At 43.8% G+C, this 21,888-nt stretch overlaps 1 protein-coding gene across 16 annotated transcripts in view; it reads right to left on the bottom strand.

The window, feature by feature from the left end:
* Positions 1–21,888, bottom strand: part of CADPS (calcium dependent secretion activator) — a 221,134-nt gene that overhangs the window by 50,893 nt on the left and 148,353 nt on the right. For 5 of the 16 annotated variants that reach the window (XM_059823544.1, XM_059823546.1, XM_059823535.1 and 2 more), the window contains 6 exons: positions 19,689–19,790; positions 18,700–18,763; positions 17,809–17,932; positions 11,710–11,716; positions 4,787–4,907; positions 3,530–3,538 (listed from right to left, as the gene is read on the bottom strand). In XM_059823544.1, coding sequence (XP_059679527.1) covers positions 3,530–3,538; positions 4,787–4,907; positions 11,710–11,716; positions 17,809–17,932; positions 18,700–18,763; positions 19,689–19,790 — 427 coding nt within the window. Of the gene's footprint in view, positions 1–3,529; positions 3,539–4,786; positions 4,908–11,709; positions 11,717–14,446; positions 14,465–15,327; positions 15,397–17,808; positions 17,933–18,699; positions 18,764–19,688; positions 19,791–21,888 lie in introns of all 16 variants that reach the window. The other 11 variants (XM_059823543.1, XM_059823547.1, XM_059823540.1 and 8 more) reach the window with 5 other exon arrangements.

Consider the following 21,888-nt stretch of genomic DNA (forward strand, 5'->3'; position numbering starts at 1 on the left):
GCTGGGAACATGCAATATGAGAAGTGCTGTCGTTAGGACCGTGTGCTGTCATTTTGAAGTGATAGGAAATTACTCAGGGACTTAAAGGATCTAAGAAACAGCTTTCCGGCACTTTGCAAGAAAAAGAAACCTCTAGCATAGGCACAAGACTGGAGATGAAATGGAAAAGACTAGGAATAGATGAATCAGTCTGAAGAGGAATTGCTAGTTAGGGAGGGGTATCTTTTGCAGATTTTAGCAGACATGAATAAGCAGAATGGGCTTTTATTTTCTCAGGGTTCAGTTTTGATTCACTGATGTGCACAGCACAACTCCAGCTGTTGGTTCATGCAGCCATGGAGAGGGAGCAGTGCCCCAAAACCAGGTTACTGCCGTGGACCCCTTTAATTATTCCTGGTTTGGCCTGACTTCTCAGCTGCCAATGATATCAGCAGGGGGTCTTTGGGACTATTTCCACTCCTTCGTTCCCCCAAAATATAAAGATGACTGACATTGCCCTGCTATTATTCCGTGAGTTGATATAAAACTGGTGTGAAGACATGGATAGGTTGGACGTGGCAATGGGCATTATGCGCCCAGAGCACATCCAAGATGTAAAATAGCAAATATAACTGAATAACCCCCGAACTAATCTTAGTATTGGGCCTGCCAGGCCATGGGGGTGAAGATGTGGATGGGGTGGGCTGTGCCGTGAAGGCACGGCTTTGGTGCACCCAGAGGCAGGCTGGGCAAATGCCGTGCCCGGAGCGGCAACACCGGCACAGGTTACGGTGTCCCTGTGGTCATGGCTTGTGGACAAGGCGGCTACATCAGGCTCCTTCTCCTCCAAACTGCCCCCAGCCCCACGCACATGGAGGAAGCTGTTGGGCACCGCTGCAGCAACACCTGCCCTGGGGTGCTTGGAAAGCCCAGGGGCAGCAGCGATGGTGGTCCTGGGCGTTTGCAGTCATTACTCTGGAAAAGCTGAAAACGCGGGGAGGGAGCCCGAAGGGCTGAGCGCGCATGGCAATGCTCTTCAGCTCTTCTTCCCACATCTGGTGCTGGTGTCCAACCGACCGCACGGCCGGACGCCTGGAAGTGCCGCACTGGGAGGCGTCGAACTGCTGTGAAACCACACAGGAACCAAAACCATCAAGACCCAGGTCTGCTCCCGATGCCTGCTCAAACCTTCTCCCCAAAGCGCAAGTGCCGAATGAGCGGATGCGGAGCAATGGGGCTGCGGAGGGTCCTCTTAAAATCAGCAGTGCTTGTCTGGTTTTCAAGGAGGATGCCGGGCTGCCCTTGCACTGACGTGGTTTCTCTGGCTGTGCCTCTGCTTGCCAAGAGCCTGCCACGCTGTGTCCCCATCAGATACTGCCCACAGGTCTGCAGGCAAAGAGCAATCGCTATGAAGGACCAATGGCAATCGGCATTTTGGGGGGAGGGAAAAGACGGGAGGCCAAAGAATATCTTCTGCAACAAATCCCAATATAAACACTTCAGAGTCCTGCAATAAAAACCTGCTTCCATGAAAAAGGAAAAAAAAAAGCTATTTTAAGAGAAATTATGAAGAAAAGCATGTGATCATTTGTGGAAAAAAAAAAAATGCCCAAACCAGTCACAGTTTCCCTTTTGCTGGAAAAGTCAAATTTTAGCTCTGTCTCTAACTTATGTCAGGATCCTCAACCTCCTCCTCCCTAGTCTCGGTGGGCAGGACCTTCCTGCGGTGGGAGCAGTAACACCATACTTGGAAAATCTCCCTCAAGATGGTAACATTTCATTTATTTACCATCTACTTACCTGCTTTGCTCAAAACACAATGTAAAGGGGGGGAAAAAGTGTGCTTTCTAGCCAAACACACCTATTATTGTATATTTTACACATGGATACACATGTATATATGTATGACCTCAAAGAGTTAAAATACATATATACATATACACATACGTATACATAGAGAGAGAAAACACAAGTTTAAAAATAGGTGAATGGCATCGTCTCTGGCATTTGTCATCAGTCATCCAGAGGAAGGGAAAGGGAGGTGGGAGATATCCGATGGGAGAGATGACACAATGACAGAGACCTCCCGCTCCCACAGATTACAGACGTAGGCACACGGTTTCTGCTGCATCTCTGCCTGCGCTGGTTCGCGGGTAAGACAAACCCAACTGACTAGACACGGCACTTCTGTTGTAATGTTTTTTGAACATTTTCCATGCTCTGAGTATTACTTTCTGGGTTCTCATTAGCGAGTCTGCCTGTACGTCCATGTGGGGAAAAAGGGGCATGTTTTAATTGCAAAAACTGATGGTTTTCAGTAAATTAAGGCATTCCTTCAGTAAGTGGTGCAATTTAATTTTCTGCTGAACATCCAAAGCAGACCAAAGAGTCGCACCTCACAGGTCAAACCTTCTCCAGGTGAATGGACAACATGTCAAAAACAAATCACCTGGAATAATTTGGGAAAAAAAAAAGTGTAATACCTCAGCAATTCTCATTGCACAGTGAGAGCATAATGTGGCTACAATGCATAATAAAAATCAGTGATAAACCACCCAGCCTCTTCTCTCTCTTCCTTTGGGTGCAATTCAAAGTGTGCAGAGAGCTGGCCAACTGCCTGTACACTGCTGAAATGCCACAGCCACCCTCAGGACAGGGATTCAATAACGTACCGACAGTGTGCCGGGCTTCTGGAGAGAGATGAATTTCACCCTTCCAGGTCACCGTTCAGAACAAGGGACCGGGATGCCTCCTATCCGTGTTGGCATTAACCTTCTGTCTCTAATCAAAACCTTGTGACACAAAAGATGCTGGAGAACAGTCTTGAGTCTTCCTCCTGGTGAGGATCTCGGCAGCGTGGCTGGCTGAACCCGACCGGCCCTCTAACCGCTTCCTTCAGAAGTCTACTATTTTCAAAATAACCTGCATTTTAAAAACAGCTCCTTGCCGGCTGGTTGTACATCCAGCCTGTGCTGGTGATGAGTGGAATAAAACACTGGTTACCCTTGGACAGGTTATCACAGCTCATGCGCAAGCGCAGCGCTCTCGAGCACCCCCTCGCTTTGGTAAAAATGAAGTTTATTTCACTCCTCACCCCGTATATTCTCTCTCTACATATAAATACTGTATATCCAGTACAAGGCACATACAGACAAAACCAGAGGAAGACCACTACCATTCTAGGCACTCGTGTAGTACTTAGTCCATCTCCACCACAGTGTACTAGAGGTCGGGTGAATGCAAAACGACAGAGGTAACAACAGGCTGAGGAGCGAGTCCAGGCAGGTAGGGTTGTGTTGGGATGTAACTGCAGCGCTCGTAAAATATACCCATTGCTACATGCATGGACCGGACTACTATGCCACATTTACCCTCCTGTGTCAGGCTACCCGCTCCGCAAGCAGCCGACTCGAAGTTGCTGTTACATTCCTCGGTCAAAGTTACGGAAGCGAGGGCAACCCGGGTAAAATCCCAGTAGGAAACATGGCACTGAGAGGGCATGCACGAAATATGACAGGAGTGACTCGTTTCATTCGGTTTAGTCACATACCTCTTTCCCCTGCCAGGATCATCCAAGATTGAATGAACAGTAAAAAAACAGGGAGGAAATTTAAATATGCAATCAGGCATTAGTTGGGTGTTGTGGATTGCTGTGTATTATCAATAAGTTAAATTATACTGCAGATTTAATATACACTGGAATGATTTTTAGGTGACTGTGAAATTATTTATCAAATGCTCTTAATGCAAAATATAGTGAGTATATATATATCAATCAATGGGAAGGAAAAGAGAAAGTAGTGAATGAGTGTTACATTACCTACAGCCATAAACAATAACTGTTCACTCTGAATTTTTAAATGATTAACTTTTCAATACGTATCCAAGAGCACCAGATCTACAGAGAACTCAGGGCCCAATCCTGCAAATACTTACACGGGTACACAACTTGCTTGGGCAGAAATGTCCCGATGTGCTGACAGCGGGACTACAGCCAGCAATGTCAGCTGCCTGTGGGGTCAAGTGTTTCCAGGATCAAGCCTCATGATTTTCTGGTCTATATTTGACTATGACGTGGTTTCAGTGGTTTTTACACATGAATCTATCCGTTAAAGTGCTTTGAAGAGTTAAGAGGAGTTGTGTTAGTCCTTAGATAACCCACATAATGAGTAACAGAGAATAATTCATCCCAACCTCCATGACTAGTCATTGAAGTATTCCCAAAAAGCCAAGGCAGAAGAGGCCAACAGGAAACCAGGTGAGTTAATCATGTACTGCAGGGGTCCAGGGAAACCCCTGGAAAAAACCTGAACGCTCAGAAGGGGACAAAAAAAGAATTGTTTTGTTTTGTGGTGGTTTTCCTTGCTCCAGCTCTGGACAGCAGAAGCGGTAAGCTGCTGCAGGGACCCTGCTAATGCTGTCTGGAGGCACAAACACATGACATTATTTGGAAACACGACCTTTCTGAAAAGTGGACAGGCTTGCTCTTGTATGTAGCTGGTGGTGAATACATTTGGCCAGATTCGGCTCCTGCTGGCGCTGGATGAAAGGCTGCAGACTGACGTAGAGGAGAGCGGAACTTAACTTCTCCTTTAGTCCTCCCTCCCCTCTGCAAAAGCAACCTTCCTGAACTGTGCTTTGCCTTCATCGCGCTCGAGCACCATTATTTAAGAATACTTTTGGCTTTTAAAGAAGATAACCCAGCACCAGCTGGGAAGACATCACACAAATACACAAAGCTCGCAGCAAGCCACCGGAGCCTGCTGAAGACCTGGGGGACACGACCTCGCAGGGCACCGCTGCTCACCTCCGCATGGTGTTCTTCGTTTTGCTGTAGGACTTCGATTACCAACTCTGCCAGACGTATTGTATCTTCTAACTTTTTAGCTGGTGTGACTAACCGGCCTACATTTTCTGTAGTACAAGAACTCAAGTTAAAAGGGAGGCAGGATGAAAAGCTAGACGTACAGTAAGTTATTTTAGAGGTTTAAACAAAAATCCCATAATATTCTACAGCTTTAAAGATCTTTTCATGCATATGTTAAATGCTTATATAATTAGTACTGAGCAAACCAGAAAGCCACATTCGTTATTATACTATGAAAATACAGTGCTCCAGCTCCAAATTTCACAATACTGTCAGAGTTGTTTTGCTTTATGGTGAGATGGTGGCACTTTATTAGCTCAAATAAGAACATCGCATTCCCTAAAGACAGCATCTGGCCGCTAATATACGAACAGTATGTATCCTTCAATGTAGATGATGCTATTATAGAAATCACATCTATATTATTTTAAAATTCTTTTGAGAAGATCAATTCAAACAAATCTGTCTGTACTTTTAATAAATTGTCAGACTTGAGCAATTTAAATGTCACCTGCTACTGAAAGCAAAAATTGCAGGTCTGCCTTGCTCCAGGATTTAACTCCACAAGGGTCAAGGAGTTACGCATGCTGGAGGGAGTGGAAAGTGGTAAACCCCACTAAGGCGTTCATAGGTAAGATTTATATGGGAAAAGAGATGCAACTTTACAGCAAAAACCCCGCAAACAAACCAAAGAGTTTAAATCCTGGAGCTTGATGTTTAGCTATATTGAGCTATTTTGCAGTGTTTTCTGAAGACTTTTAAAAATAATTAAATTATATTCTTCTAGGAAATTTGTATTCTTAATAATGTATTAAAGATCCAAGGTGGTAACAATCTGGAACATTTAGAGTATTTCACTAGAAATAGCATAGAGAAAAATAAACCAGTCACATTTTCACTGAACAACAGCTTCCACGGAGCTGGCTAAGTGCAACCGAGGAGGTTTCTGAGAACCGACACCGCGCTCACTTCCCCGAGGTGTGCAAAGTCTCCCTGCGATGGTCGCCCTGAGGAGAAGCGGAGCAGAAGACCTGCTCCCCGGGGATCCACCTGCGCTGCAGCCCGTCACCACATCTAACTACAGACGTGTCCCTCCAGTTAACGACCGGGTGCCAGTCCCGGTTCTCTGGTGCAGATAGGGCAAAGAACGGCATCGCACTTTGGCAGCTACACCAGCCAAATCATGCCTCTGCACTGACATATATTTTGTCCTCTCCATGATATCAAAGCTGGAGAATTAGTAACTGGGTGAAGCACCAAAAACCAAATAGCCAAATTGATCTGCAATTAGCAGTGTACAACAGACAGTATGTCCCCAACACAGCAAAATGCTAGCAGTGCGTGCATTGAAGCGCCGTTACTAGCAGCCATCCCGGGATTTCCAAAGGAGCCCAGCTAAGCCAGCTTGGGTCGTGCCAACACACAAGGCGCTGGCTGGGCATCTCGCTCCGGCCTTCTGCACGCACTAGCTTTTTGCTAGTGTTTAGGTCATCTTTGCTGATGGGACAGAAACTTGTGGGTGCACACAGGTGGCACCGCTCTGCTCTACTGGGTCACCCCGGGAGAACTCCCCGCCTTGCTGAAGGCTCGGTGAGCTTCGAGGACTTAATTCTCCCCCTCAAGGTCTTGCCTGCTCCTAGTTTTCCCTGAATACCTCTGTACAGGTAACAAATTTCCCATGAAAAGGAAAGCCATATTTTTCAGAACGGTCACATTTGGGTGGTTGGGCGAGGGGTGGAGGTGCTGGTTTTCAGAGGAGCTCAGCAACCCGGTCAGCTGAAGTCTGGCATTGCAGGTGCTCAGCTCAGCTGAGAGATGCAACATGGTAAAGCACCGTGCAAATCAACTCTATATTTTTGCTGATTTATGCCACAGACAGGGGCCTTGGGGGTTTCTTCTCCATTTTTCCTTTTGTTTCTTGTGTCACTGGAAACAAAATACATCCAGGATCCCCTAACATAATTTATAGGGCAAATACTGAAATCGGAAAACTGCTGGTTAACTCCTCATTCTTTCTCCTATTCAATCCAGCACCTCACTGGCTACAAGAAGTAGAAACCTCTTCCTTTTGCAAAAGGAGACCAAAGACATGTCCCTTAGTAAGCTCTGGTTGTTTCTGCGCCTCCGAAGCCAAGGGGAAGCGTTTCCATTGATCAGAGCAGCATCAGGCCCATTCTCATTTGCAACACTGATCTGCTCTCAAATACAACTAAAAGACAAAAGTGTTAATAAGAACAACTGCTCAGAGATGCTGTCTTTAAAGAAAATATTGATGCTTATACAACTTTGGCAGCCAGCAGATGTCAATCTTAATTTTTTTTCTTCTTATTTTAAATATTTCCCTGGTTAAGTTACTATACATCAGAATATTCTGCTAAGATAGCTGGAGCACTGACAGTTACATGAAACGTATACGATATACTTATCAAACATTTCATCCAACATCATGTAAAGCTCATACATATTTATAGTTTTCATGCAAAATGTTATGCAACAACAATGTTATTTTGTGCTGACGTTGATATTTGAAAATGTTGCATATGTCAGACATTGCTAGACAAAAAAATGTGGACATTTTGAAATAAATGCTACCTCTAAATCTCTAAAACCTACCACATCGCGCTAGGTATTTTGTATAAAGCTGCACATGAGAACTAGCTTTCTACTACTACACAAGCAACTGCTAGACTAGAAAACCACTGAATAAAAGGAAGGAAGACTATTACAGTACTTGGCGGCTGTTTGGCCATGCCTTTGAGCATATGATTTATCATGTTAGTCTGCGTTTGAGGAGATGATGGTGGCCCAGCTGGTGGCTTAGGCTTGGATGGACGGGCTGCTTGTGCATGACGGAGAGAGAGACGCCAAAAGTAAAGAGACAAATGACTTCATAAACAGTGACAAAAAGATGGAAACTTCGAAAGGAACATAAGCAGAAATGATCAAATACAAATGGAATCAGCTGCTGGGTTTTTGCTTATCGGTGCTCTAAGTATTACACGGTAATGACACCATTTGACAACACATATTCTACAAGTCAGCAGATTCGAACATCCTACGGTACTGTGCAATCAGAAAGCTAAAAATTCAATGCAAGTATGAAACTGCACTTCGTGCAGCCACGTGAGGAAACTGAATTAGGGTAATTCAATTAAAACTCCGGAATTTAGAAAAGGTGAACTAAAAAAGATCACTTTAAGTCAGCGCCCCAGTGCTTAGGTACATTTAGCAATAGAATAATGAGCCACAGGGATTAATTGCTTTGCAAATATCAATTACACATTTTAGAATTAAACGTCACTGTTGGTTAAAGGGAGCTATAAAATATTCTTGTGCAATTTAAACATGTAAAAAAATCTGTCACTTAAAAATGTGTGGTTCCTGATCGTTTCCAGCTCATTTAATTATTTTCAACTTGGAATTCTAGTGGCTTTTATATTCTGGGTTGAATCATATATAAAAACTTGCCAGCTCTATCAAATATGTTACTTGCTATTCCAAATGTTAGAATACTGCAATCAGGACTTGACCCATCTGTCATATAGTTTACAATATCAGCATAGGAAAAATTCAAAGAAAATAGCCTTTCCTTTTACATACACTCAGAGAATAAATTATAGACTGTGAATATATTAACACAATAGTTTCTATTCCATTTAATAACAGTTTTTAGCAGCATTGTGACTATTTTTAATAATGCCATTTGCAAGGAATCTGGCATATTTATCTGGACATTCTATTGCCAAAAGTCCTTGCCATTTTGCTTGCATTTTCCAGTGGGGAAAAAAAAATTGGTTGGCTTGTGCAAAGTAGATTTCTGATTGCTTTTAATTCTCACAGAATTATAACACTTATCAAAGTATAGTAAAGAATATTCGAGTAAACCGTTGGTTAAAGAGTATCAGTTAGGTTGGTTCCCCTCTCCATACATAGAGATAGATATACATACGTACATAAACACATACACAATGCGCACGTGCACACATACACACACGCACACACATATTTTTAGTCTTTTAAGCTGTGTAACGATTTAACTCAGACTCTTAGATTCAAGCTACTGGTTTCTGGATTTTTTGTGTTGTTGTTTTCTGATAACAGGAAAAGCAAATCTATTCTTTTGTCTCTGGAGTCATCCTGATCCTTGCTCAATGTTTACCAAGGGTGGCTTTGTCCCCAGAAACAAACCTCTCAGCCTCAAGTGACAAAAATAACTGCTTTTTGGGCATTGGCCTAATGACTTTCACTCTAATTTAAAACATAAGCAAGAATTCAATTTGGCTACTCACACTCCTGAGCTCAACACGTAGATGTAGGATGAGGATCTTACTGCCCTTCGCTATGGAGAGCAGGTTGTGCCAAGGTCCCCGCGTGGGAAGGGACCGTGGGGAGAGGGGACCGCACATCTCCTCCCACCCACATCTGGCAACCGTGTGGTGGGAAGCCCTCGCCACCCAGGTGAGTCCGTTGGGCTCCAAGGTTGGGAGAGTCAAAGAGAAAGAGCTCCTCCTAAGAGCATCAAAGCCAGGGGGAAATTGCATCCTAGAATTGCATCCCACTGTGCCTCTCAGCAAGCACCCTTAAATGTGAGTCCAGCCCCTGCATCTCCAACAGCTACCCATCGAAAAATAGATTTCAGACTTCACAGACATCCAGATCCCATAGCGTTGAACGGGCCTGACTGGTGCAAGTGTTTCCTGCCCTGGGGAAAAGTCGTTAGCAGAGAAGGAAGAGGAGGAAAAGGCAAGAGATGCAGCAGCACCGGGACTTCACGAATCGAATCGCTAGTGCAGCATGTACAGAACAGCTTGGAGGAGGCTCCCGCTGTGCAGTTGCCAGCGCAGTGCCCCGGGGTGGCTTTCACTTCTCTGGGACGCCTGCGAGAGGTCCCTCCCAGTGCCTTACCCCTGCTCCTGCCACCTCCCCGCCGCCACCAGCTCTTGGAAACAAGCTTCCACGAGGGACTACAGCAGGTTAAGCAACAAACTCTTGACGTAACTCTGAGCTGGCCCAATCTGCACAAATACTCAGGTCTTATGTTCATTTAATTTTTTCAGACCTGAATCCAGGGCCTTTGCACGAAGGAGCCGAAGGAAAGGAGAGGAAGAGCTCTCTCCCTTCCTCGTGGCACTGAACACCTCGTGAGCCCCGACCCCCACTTTTCTTTCTTGCCTTCTTATTGTAAGAAAATTTAAAAGATTGAGGTCTGGCTAAGGGAAGTGATTAATTTCATCCGCAAATTTCAATACAAATGGGGTCGTGACTGCAATGCCCTGTGAGATGCTGGGCTTCATGTGCTTCTCTGGGTCCAGGTCTCGGAGATGATACGTGAGGTCCCTTTCATGGGGTGTCTCGGCTCCTGCTCGGAGCGAGGGAGATGCGTAAGGCTGCATGGGGTTGATGGCACTTGCCAGCGATCAGCCGCAGCGTGTATGACAGGTTTTGTTTCACTTTGGTTTTTCTTTCCTCCTCATCCTTTTCCTATCTAATCCCTCACCCCAGCCAGCTTAGCATCAGAAATGCTCCTGTATTCGGTGCTCACGTGTGTCAAATGGGTAAGATTTAAACACCTCCATCACTGAAATCAGAGGCAGGAGCAGCTTCTTCCTTACTAACAACCTGACAAAGTGCTTTCCTGGACAAACTTCTGCCAAAGGTTTTTATGCTTCTGCATGATACTTGCAAATAAAATACTTGAAGAAATTACTTGGCAAATTACTTGGCAAATTCTGGGTTGTGCTTGCAATAAGCTTCAGCTTGCAATGATTATAACAGGTATATTAAAAAATCTGTGCTACTTTGGGTATGTGTATTGCATACAGTTCATTGCATGTGACTCTCTACGGACTGGAAGATTTTCAAACTACATTATTTCTCACTCAGCATCATGATTTCTGCTAGATGGGCTACTAACACATCAGCAACAGTGAGAATTACACCTGCAATAGGAGAAGAGTATTGTTGACTTTTCATATTTTTTAAAAGCGTAGCCACTGAGTCAATGATTTCCTTGAAATAATTAAAAATATACGACCCCTGCCAAAGGCTTTAGTATGTAAGTGTTACGGGTGTATTCATTTGCGAGCCGATCATGAAAATGATAAAAAGAGCTGCTGTTCTCAAGATAACTATAAAGAATAATGGACTTAGCCTGAGGAAGAGGCAAAGCAGCCTTTTACTATATTCGTGAAATGAATTTGCATGTGTCTGAAAGGGATTTCAGTGACGATATCATTTTTCTTTCAAAGTAAGATGTGTTATCTTAAAAGTAAAAAAAGATCGTAGAATTTTTTTTTCAATTCAGAAAGAGACTCTAATTCAGCTCTCAAAACTCAACATACTGAAAAGAGAACTGATCTCCTGACTTTCTGATGATTATTCAGCCTAGTGAGGAATTTTTGCATATCTGAATTATATCTCATGCCTCAGGCAGCAAGTTGCTCTGCAGTTGGTAAGAGACTTGTAGAAAGATAATGGCACAAAGCAGATCTTTGTGATTTCTGAAGCTCTTGTAGTAACTTTGATACTGCTTAAAACACTGCCTTTGAAAGGGCAAGAGGAAATCTCGAGAGCTGCATAACGATTCTTCGTTAAACACAACCGAATGCCATTTCAAGGAATGAAACAAATAAAGCAGCAGTTCAGCAGCACACAAATACAGGTTGTAGTCATGCCTGAGTTAAAGTGCATGATTTATTAATGACTTCAGTCTCCACTCCCGCATACAAAGACTGATGTTTTCATATATTTTGCATCTATATTTATTTGGGGAATGTAATTCTTTTTTTTTTTTTTTTTACGCTTTGTGGTTTATCACAAATGCTGGGAGTGATTGCCTAGCAGCGGCTGGGCTGACAAATCACACAGGACCTCTCCTCGGCTCGGACCAGGTTAATTAACAGCCAGCTCAGCCCCCAGTACTTCAGCGCACTCGCTAAGAGTTACGGATATGTGCGCAGAGCTTCCCAGGCTGAGATCCAGAAATAGGGAAGGCGAGTGATGTAAAGTGAGCATGGGGACTGTGACAAGGGCCAGTACGAATGCCTTGAAAAATGCCACTGCTTCTTAACAACCTGTTGTACTGCTCTAGTCAAAACCCGACCTCTTCTGCACCCGCTTCCTCGGCTGAGGACACTTCCCACGCCTGCTGGGGCCAGCGCTACATGCAAGATGCTCCATGGCCAATGCCAGCTGAGGCTGACGCAGCGAAAGCCTCCATGCTCGGTCCCTCTCCCGCGGATGCATCCAGGTCCCCAGCCTGACACAGGCACCCGAGAGATGTCTGCCTCTGCACGGGCACCGCCGCTGCCCCTCGCCACTCCATGGGCAGCACTGACCCCCACACTGACCGGGTTTTGGCTTTGCACCCACCCCGGCACCATCGCTGGTTGTGTTTTTGAGGGAAGTCAGGCTTCCTCACCAGCCTGGCCAGGAGGGCCAGATGTGGGGAGGATGGTGCATGCCAGCGATGCAGCGTGGCACGATGCTGTGCCTCTGGAGCCCTGCTTCCCTGCACAGGGGATGGGGAGGCTGCTGGACAAGCAAAAACCTGGCACTTTTGGATAGCTCAAGAGTAGCTGATCTCCCTTGGCGACAGAGCAATAGGACTTCAGTGGGTCCACCTGCTCTCCAGTTACCTTCCGCTTGCAGCCCGTGCCCCATTGCTCTGCCGCCCCGGCACCGAGGCGAGAGCTGCCTCCAGCCCCACAGCTCCTCCACTTCTCTGTGCATCAACTCAGCAGTACCACGAGAAGCCTCTCTTGACAGAGACCAAATCCAAATCACAAAATGAGAAATACCCAGTCTGAAAACTAAAAAAAGTCTTATACTAAACACAATCAATTGTCAAACTGACAACCGTCGCCTTGGCTGGCATCAGCTCTAAAGATGCCTTTACCCAACTCCAGCAGTGTGAAGTGGCACTTGTGTTCATGGGATCCCTCAGTGCCGCGGCACTCCAACACAGTGCAGCATATTTCACAAATCCTGTGCTTAGGGATAGAGAAGTTATTCTTTTCTAAAGGAACAATGGATTCCCAACTTATATAAATAAGCAGATGAACGCTTATTAAAAGGTTGCACTTATTAATCTGAGTGTTAGTAGTTTTGTCTGAGTAATAATTAAAGCAAGTCATTCATCTTTAATTGTTTTAGCTTAGTGTTCTGTTTAATATTCTATTTCAAATCAATATTTTTAAAGCAAGGCAAGAGACTACAGACTTTTCAGGAGAAAGGGCATCAACGGGTGACATCTGTGTATTTAAGAAGTTGTTTTCAGTATCTTATTTTTATTCTTGCTTCTGGCAAAATAAAAAGTCAGGCCAAACCCCAGTCACTTTTGACTCCACTTAAGCTGAGGAACTGGTTTCAAGTTAAATCCTGCTGACCTTGCCCGAAAATTTTTCATTTAAGACAACGGGAGGTTTGTGGGCACGAAGCAGCAGAGTTGCAACTCCCTGTGTCCTTTCTCTCGCTCCAAGCATCGAGAAGAAGCAGTTTTATGTTCAAATGAGCTGGACCATAGAGACATCCTTATAAATTCCTAAACCGTAAGCACGTGACGAGCCGTTGCCAGCAAGCGCGATGCTCAGTGCATTTATTGTGCTTAAAGCACAACAGACTGCGCTTACTTTAATCCGCTGTAGTTAATGGTAATAGCTGGGATTGTTCTATGTGCTATTTGTTTATTTGCACCTCTCATAGCTGTAAGGAAAAATTATTCTCCATTTTCTAAATATTTATTGCTATTCAAAATTAATTTTACTGTCATGCAAGAGCTCTAGATCATGGGCCAAATCTGAGCTGCAGAGGCCGGGGGAATCCAGGGCAGAAGCTGGCCCAGCCTCTCGTACTGCTTTTTAAAAGCAATTTCCCTTTGCAAACAGAGCTGAAATCAACCTGATCCTTTTTTTCTTCCACAAAACAGAACAATCTAGTCACAAAAAGAAATGAACAGTTCATGTTTCAAGGACTTTCCAACTAGGACTCTGGGATACAACAGAAACGAGAACAGGGGCTGCAGAGCTCCACCGTCCCTTCTGAAGAGACTTGAGCTGAGCCTTTGCCTTGTTACATGTCACCACAGGTTATAAACGAGAGACAAACACGACTTCTGTCCCACCGGATCGTCTGTTACACATTAACAAAAAAAAAAGTAAATAAAAAAAAATTAAAAACCCAGTCCTCCCATCAGGGCATAAAACAGAAGATATGAAAACCAAAAATGAACGTTAGTTTAGTTATAAATGTGCTTGTTAGGTGTGTTAAATTAATGGCCAAATCACCAACGTTTTTTCACCCAAAATGAGCTGCAGTTCTTTCAGAAAACAGGAAACTTTCTCTTTACAAAGGCTAGATTCTCCTCTAAAACTGTCTCCTAAGAAGATACTATATTTCTATAAGGTATTTCTAATCTACGCTCTGTTCTAAGGAAGGAGGAAAAGAAAATTATGTAGACAGCACAAATTAACTCCTTAAGTATTAATGCATCTCCATTTTCAGCCTGAAGGAGTACATATCTTAAGGAGCTATGAAAAAAGAAAACAAAATAAATATAACTCAACAGTCCTAGCAATTTATAATGCATATACAATTGTTCACCTGCGTCCTTTTGATTCTCTATATGAAAGAGAGAAAGCAACAAGGAGAGAAAAGAGAGAAACAAGAACAGATATGCAGGATTAATGAGCAAGTGGACCGCAAGCCCCCCAGTTATGCGTGATATATGACATTTGAAAAGAAGAAAAGTCGCCCCGTCTCTCCCCCCACCCCCCCAAGCATGGGGTTACCAAAAGAAGCTCCTTTCACGGAGGTGAAAGAAAACGCTGCACAAATAGAAAACCAGAGAGGGCGAGCTCTGAGGACACGGGGGATCTCCAAGCGACAGCAGGGCTGGGGTGTCCCCTCCAGAGCTCGGCGCAAGGGAGTCAGTAAAAAAATCGAGGAGGAGAGCAAGTAAAGCGCATCCTTCTGCTCGAGAGCTAACAGACAGGAGACATGTAAGGTCTGATGTACAGAGAAAGGACAGCCTTATACGATCTTATACACAGGATTGGGTAAAGATCTTGTACGCAGGCAAAGGGATGGCTTTTTCCAAGTGTCCTTTATCTGACCTCTAGCTCACTTCTCCCCGGTGGAGCTGCTACCTTTTGATTGTGTACCAGTGACAAGCACTTTACAAATTGGGGTTACACAGAAGCAAAGTAAAAATGCATTCAGGTCACGGACATAAAGAAGAACTGAAAAAACTTACAGACGATCTGAGTTTATCACAAACAGATGGGTTAATTGTCTAACCTGGTTTAGGCTGATAAAAAGTGACTGGACTTCTCACACTGGGTTTCACAGACAGAAGCAACAGACAAGCCAATGCTAAAAGACTTGAAGCAAGGAGAGTGAGTTGGTTTGGATCTGGACTTTCTTGAGGCAATGAGAACAGAAAGAGTGAGGACAGCATGGAGAGGAGGGTGGTAGGTACTCACGAATGGTTAAATCCATCACTTGAGAGGCCAAGCAGAAGACAGGATGCTCATACATTTCTCTCTTTTTCCCTATAAAAGAGGATTTGGGCATGCAAGAGGCTTAGGTCAGAGGTAAAGAGGTTATAGGCTATAGGTCAGAGGAAAACTTTATATTAGGTTAAAAGGAAAGTAGCCGTAGAGTATTTTGGGATACACACAGGATAAAAGGAAGGAAAAAGAAAAAAAAAAAAAAAAAGGAGGGTTAAAATTGGAGATCTACTGGATTAACCATTCAGCATGCCCATGAGTCACAAGAGAGGCTGTGACCATGACTCGAGAGGTTTGCTCTGAACTGTTTGCAAGAATATAATGATCAAAAAGTCATGAATAGAGGGAAATAGAATTCCATTGGTTTAAGGCGCCGAGATACTAAGGCTTTCAGCCTTCAGTATCTAAGGCTTTCAGCCTTCAGTATCTAAGGCTTCCCCAGGTATTTCTTCATAAGCATAGCCTCAAGCACTGCTGCCACTGATTTGGTTTTGCATCTCTGACAAAACTCTCTTAAACCTGTGGCTATTCAAATGCCACCTTTTAAAAAGCAAGATTTCAAAGCCCTGTACGGCGCGCAGGAACGCATCTCACCGAGGCAGATCTGTTATTTGCTCTCCTAAGGAAGTATTTGAACACGTAGTGGACTATGCTCATGACAGAAAACCTGATGCATGCAGCTGGCGGATGTTGGGTTGTTCAAATTAACAATCCCAGCATGCTTGGAAATTGGTGTTACAACCACTTTTGTAGAGATAGTATCAAAAAGTGGCTGTGGCCAATCACGGATAAAGGAGGAGAAAAGCAGAAGAGAGCAGGTAGTGTGGAATGAACTATTTCTCTGAAAAGGTAGCTGGAAAAAAAAAGGTTTGTTGCTTCAAAGTATTCCCAGACCTAAAAGTCACAGTGCGAAAAAGAGGGCAGATAATTAACACAACCAAGAAGAATTGAGGCACAAAAGGAAAAGTACACACTAACTGTTCTACTTTGGAAATGAATGCATTTTTACTTACAGATCATAAAGTTTGTTTTTGCATAGATTTATCTGAAAGAAGAGAGCAAATCTTACCAACGAGTTAGTGATATTTACACAGAGAACTTAAGGGAGCCAGCCCTGGGTAGAAGCATCCATCAACAGAAAAGCTGCTTTTGATTCTCAGTCCTTCTCCATCCTCGTCAAGTATATTTAAACATTGCATTTTACAGAATACACCAATTAAAATATCCTGTGAAGTTGAGCACTTCGATAAATTGCCTGATAATACAGTGCTTATGAAACCTTCGTTCCTTCTCTATTTTTGCCACTCATTACCAAGTCAAGAGTTGATAAACATCCTTTTAGTGCCCAATTCTTAAGTGTTTCTCACTGGATGCATAACAATGAATTCATTACCACTGGTACACAATTTGCATTGTTAGACAGAAAAAAAATGGAAAAAGAGAGGACATGTCATGTACAGAACCTGGACAATTTGTCATATAATAACCCAATTTTTCATGTAAACAAGAACTAAGAACAAATCAGAGGGAGTTTTGGGGTGTTTTTTTCTCCTCTCAATATTGTCCTAGAGGCATACAACGATAATCTCAGCTGTGGGAAAGCTTCACATCACACATGACAGAAACCCAAAGTGTAGAGCAGAACATACCATTCATCTGGAACATACAGGTTTAAATGATTGGGAACTCAGATAAAGCTGGGTAGGAGTTTCAAGTTGGGAATAGCAGCCAACAAGGTACCAACATAAATTGATTAACACGTAAAGAACGACTCGGTCGTAGAGCTTCAGCTAACACGTATCCTCTAGCAAGCTTTAAAATGTCTTTTTGATGGCTACATGTGTCTCTGGTCACTGGTTATTATTCTCCCGTAACTTAAAAGGTCAATAATATCAGCTATGCTGGATTTAGAGTGACAGGAAAGAAATCTGATGCAAGTATGGGATCACTGATCAATGACTGCTATGCAAACTGCAAAGACAATGAAACACTCCCAGAAAAAAGACATTTTAAATTGGCTACAAATGATTAAACATAGATTAAACAGTTTCTTATTTTTCGTTTGTTGTCTGAACTCCACTGTCACAAGCAATTAGCTGCGCTATACCTTCAGCTGGAAAGATGACATCCCAAGTATTTCTCAATTTGTTTTTTAAAACCACGACATGAGTCTGAATACTACACCACTGGCCAAATGCACTAACCATCGGAAAAAAAAAAAAAACCTACAGTTCCTTTTAACTGTTTCCTCTCTCTTTTCCAGAAAAAGAAACGTTTTGCATAGCTTCCATTCTTAACTGCTTCCAAAGCCACCACCACAAAAATGATTCAGAATCACATCAGTTTTCCTGACAAGCGAATAAATAGCAAATGAGCTTCTTTTAAATAGCTCCCAGCCACAGTTGCCACCTAGAAATATAACAAAATTTTAATTTCACAAAGAAAAAGCCTTACCTTCAATTTTGGCATACTCTGATAGTCGAGTATAATTGACTAGAGCTGCTTGCTCCAAGCATTTACGGATGACTGTTTTTACCTCCTCTTGAGGGACCGGAGTAACTATGTCTTTCATCAGAACCTTGACACAAGAAAATCTGATTTGTTGTGGCATCGGACACACAGAACTGCTTTTCTCCAAGCCCAGCACATACATCCATTCCTACACTAGTGCTGCGTGGCTCTCAGGGTATGCGTACAATATGCAGGATCCACTACAAGGTCACCTTGGCCAGCTTGAAACATGGGACCTACCCCTGACATATTATTCCCCTTCTGTATCTATATCCTATGGCATGCCCTGAAATCTGTGCTTCTGATTTTTTAGGGCATGACATTAAGATGTATCACAACTTCCCCAGTGCCGGGCAATGTTATGCCCTTCCTGGGCTCTGCTGATTGACTTGGGTTTAGGTCTGGGCTTGGCCATACTGCGTGTTAGCCGAGGTGAGAAGGCTGTTGGAGCAGCAGCAAGGCAGAAATAGGGATGGAGAGGATGATGGCGAGCAGGTTTCCTACGCCTGAGGGGAATGAGCCTGCCTTGAGATGGGAATTTCACCAGACACCAGCCAGGCATTGCTTACAAGGATCTGCTGTGTAGATGCTTGCCAGTGAGATCCTTCACTATCAACACAGATGCAGGCTGTGCTGCCTGTAGTGGCCAAGCTACACACTGGCCTCTGAGCTGAAGCAGGAGGGATAACAACCCCACCTAAGACCCCACATTTCAATATTAACTATGATTAATTACATGTCCAAAGCAGAAACAACAGTTCCTCAAGCTCTTCTGGATGGAAAGATACATGAATACAGGTAATTTTAACTACTCTCCGTTATTCTTACGCTTACCCTTTCCAGCAGCGATAGAGTGGCTTTTAGTGCACCTTCTGGACGGCCAAATGGAAAGCAGTACCTAGAAAAACCACATCATGTTAACATCAGACCAGACGCATGCGAACAAACCTTTCCAGCACTATAAAGATGCTTTTCTAAATACACCCAAGCAATGATCTAGTCCCCCTGTCTGGAATGAGAAGTCTTTCTACAAGGTAATTTTCTGAAAGGGTTTGATGGTGTGGGCACTAAGGCAGCAAAACAATACAGGGTAGTAATAAGCTGATAGTTTTAGCAGCTTATTAAATCTGGGTGTCACTGGGAGAGGTTTTAGATCTCATAGGAGATTTAAATATCTTCTTGTAAAAATGGGAAAAAAAGACCCTCTGGAAAGGACATTTACTTCCAGCCGGAGACCTGGCGATGCACCAGGCTGCAGGTAACTGGCTGAACTGGCCACTGTCCCCAGCGAGTGGCAGCTCCAGGGGGGTGCCGCAGGGACTCTGCGTGCGAATGCACATCACCCGTCTGCGTGCAAACCTGCACCACCCGCCCAGGACCCGGCTGGTGTGCAGGGGGCAAGTCATCCCTCTTTGTGAGGGCAGTATCCATCCTTTCTGTACTGTTACATCCCTGCAGAATGCCCTGCCTCTCTGAATACTAGGGAGAAGGGAAAATAAAGGGGTAATAACTGAGCAGAGGGGAATGGAGAAATAAGAGGACAAGGGATTTTTTTGTTGTTGTTATATTTTGAAAAAATCCACAGCATTACCATGCCTATGGGAGCAAGATGGTTTGAAATATCCTTTAAAGGTTATATATTTAAAATCACTCTCCAGCTACAAACATGCTACAGTGCAAGCTTCACCGCCCTGCGTAGGTCTGTGCCACTTATGCAAAATTCCCGTATGCATTCAAAACCTGCCTTTTGGCTTTGCTGCTTATAGGAGGGAGCTGGGAGGAAATCAGTCCTCTCGCATTCAGCCTGGGCTCTCTGCCTTTACCTAAAATGCGTGATCTGATTCTCCAGAAGCAAACGAAGCCGCTCCTTGATCTCTTCGAAACGCTCTTTCTCGTCCACAGTCACAGTTCCTATCCCGTCAGGCCTGGAGGAGAAATGCCACCAATGATTCAGACTCCACCTCGCCACCCGGGTAACTCGTCCCCACAGCACACAGCACGCTGCCCTTTCGGAAAGGGACGTCACCAACTCTGAGACCCGGGACAGAGGATGTGCCACGCCGAGACACGGGTGGTCACGGCAGCATGACTGCCGAGTATCAAAAATGAATAAATAAATAAATATCCTGTCTCAGAGTGATAATCTAGACACTCCCCCCCTTTATTTTTCCTGTGATAGAGAAGTTGGAAAAAGCAGAATCCTCTTTGAAATACAGGTATGTAACAGGGAGTGCAACGCCAGCTCTCACTGCAGGATTGGGCCCATTGCTGGCAAAATAGGGACTCAATTTCTGCAGGAAAATTCAGCTGCTAATTTAACACAATTCACAGTATAAAAGAATATCAACAACAGGCGTATATACAAACAGAATATAAAATCCTGCACTCCTTCATAACCGCTGAATCACCCCATTATAGTGATTTCTTGAAGTGAACCGTCTTTAATATATTCTGCCGAACTGTGCCTAGAGAGCGACATGCATTTTGTATTTGAAAATGCAATGCCTTTTCAGTCATTTGATTTTAATTTATAAAAATTAACACATTAATACAATTTATCAAAGATTTTCTCGGACTATGTACTACACTCTTGTATTTCAGGAGTGCACAGGAGAGCATTGTGAGACACCCAGGTCCTGCTGCCGTGGGGTACTTCTCATCTTTCACAGAGCACAGTGTGCAGGCAAACCCTGCGGAAGCTCTCCCGGGGCTGGATGATGCGGTGGTCCCTGCGCTCTTCCACCCCATACCTCTGCCGATGCCAACCCATCTGAGAGCCGAAAGCAGCAATCCCCTCCTTCTCCCCCACACCCACACGGCAAAATACGCCGCGCAGCAGAATCCCGGGCGAGAGGAGAGAGTGAGTCTAACCCATCCACCGAAGGAATCGGCCAGGCAGACAATCAGCGGCACCGCTTCCCATTGCCTGCGAGCAAAGTCTACGGATTTGTGTACTCCTGGGCAACTCCGCTGGCACAGGCGCTCTTTAGGTAATGTAAGACGTCTTAAAATTGAACAAATGTTCTTACTTAAAGGCCTCCTCCAGTGCTCAGCTTAAGCTGCATAAATCCGCAGTACTAGACTGGTTTGGCTATACAAAAGACTTGGCAAGGGATTACAAAGCTTCTAATGAACCTCCTGTCAGGGGTTAATTGGTTGGCTTTATTTTCCTCTTAAAGAATCAAAGGCCCTAAACTTAGAAAAAACCCCAAACGTATAAAAAATTAAAAGCTATAAAATCTCCTTGACCCTGCATTTAGTAAGCTCTTAATATCATAAATACGAACTCCGATATTCCAACACAGGTGAATAAACCATTAAAACATTTCGGTAGAGGAACTAGCAAAACTTACATGATATTTACTGCAAAATTTTAAAGCTAAATATACATTAAATAAAACTTGCAACATGGACACAGAAAAAGACTTGAATACCAGGGGATGTATTTAAATTTAAACAGCATTTAATCAGAAATCTTTACTTGATTATTTGCCAAATTCAGTCGTGTATTAAGGAAAAAAAAAAGGAAGAAAGATTTAGGCTGAAACTTGGATAAAATGTCTCAGCTGGGGAACACATTTCATAAACAGTTTTGGAAGTATGGATCTGGTCTCATTAGTACCTAATTAGGACTAGTTATTTTGAAGAAATGAGCAAGCCACAAAAAACCCAAATTAGATATCGAGCAAAAATTAATGTCTGAACATGCTTGATATATTTTTATTCCAAAGTTCCGTAAAATATTTAATATTCAGAGATAGATGTTCGTGCCTTTTGTGATGCTGTGCACCTCGCAGCACCTGGTTTGCTCCCGAGCAGAAGAGCAGATAATTCAAGGCAGACTGCGATAAATGCCATACATTAAGGGGCAGGGTTGAAGACCTCATTTGACTTTTGGCATTCGGTTCCCCCCCTGTACCCATAACAGCTCACTGAGTGTCACTAGGTTAATTGTATCAGCACTGACAAACGAGGTAGGAAAAGCTGCCTGCCCTGGCTGAGATTTGCTGATGGACTGGAAAT

The sequence above is a fragment of the Gavia stellata genome, chromosome 12 (assembly GCF_030936135.1).
Source record: "Gavia stellata isolate bGavSte3 chromosome 12, bGavSte3.hap2, whole genome shotgun sequence".
Taxonomy (NCBI): Eukaryota; Metazoa; Chordata; class Aves; order Gaviiformes; family Gaviidae; genus Gavia; species Gavia stellata.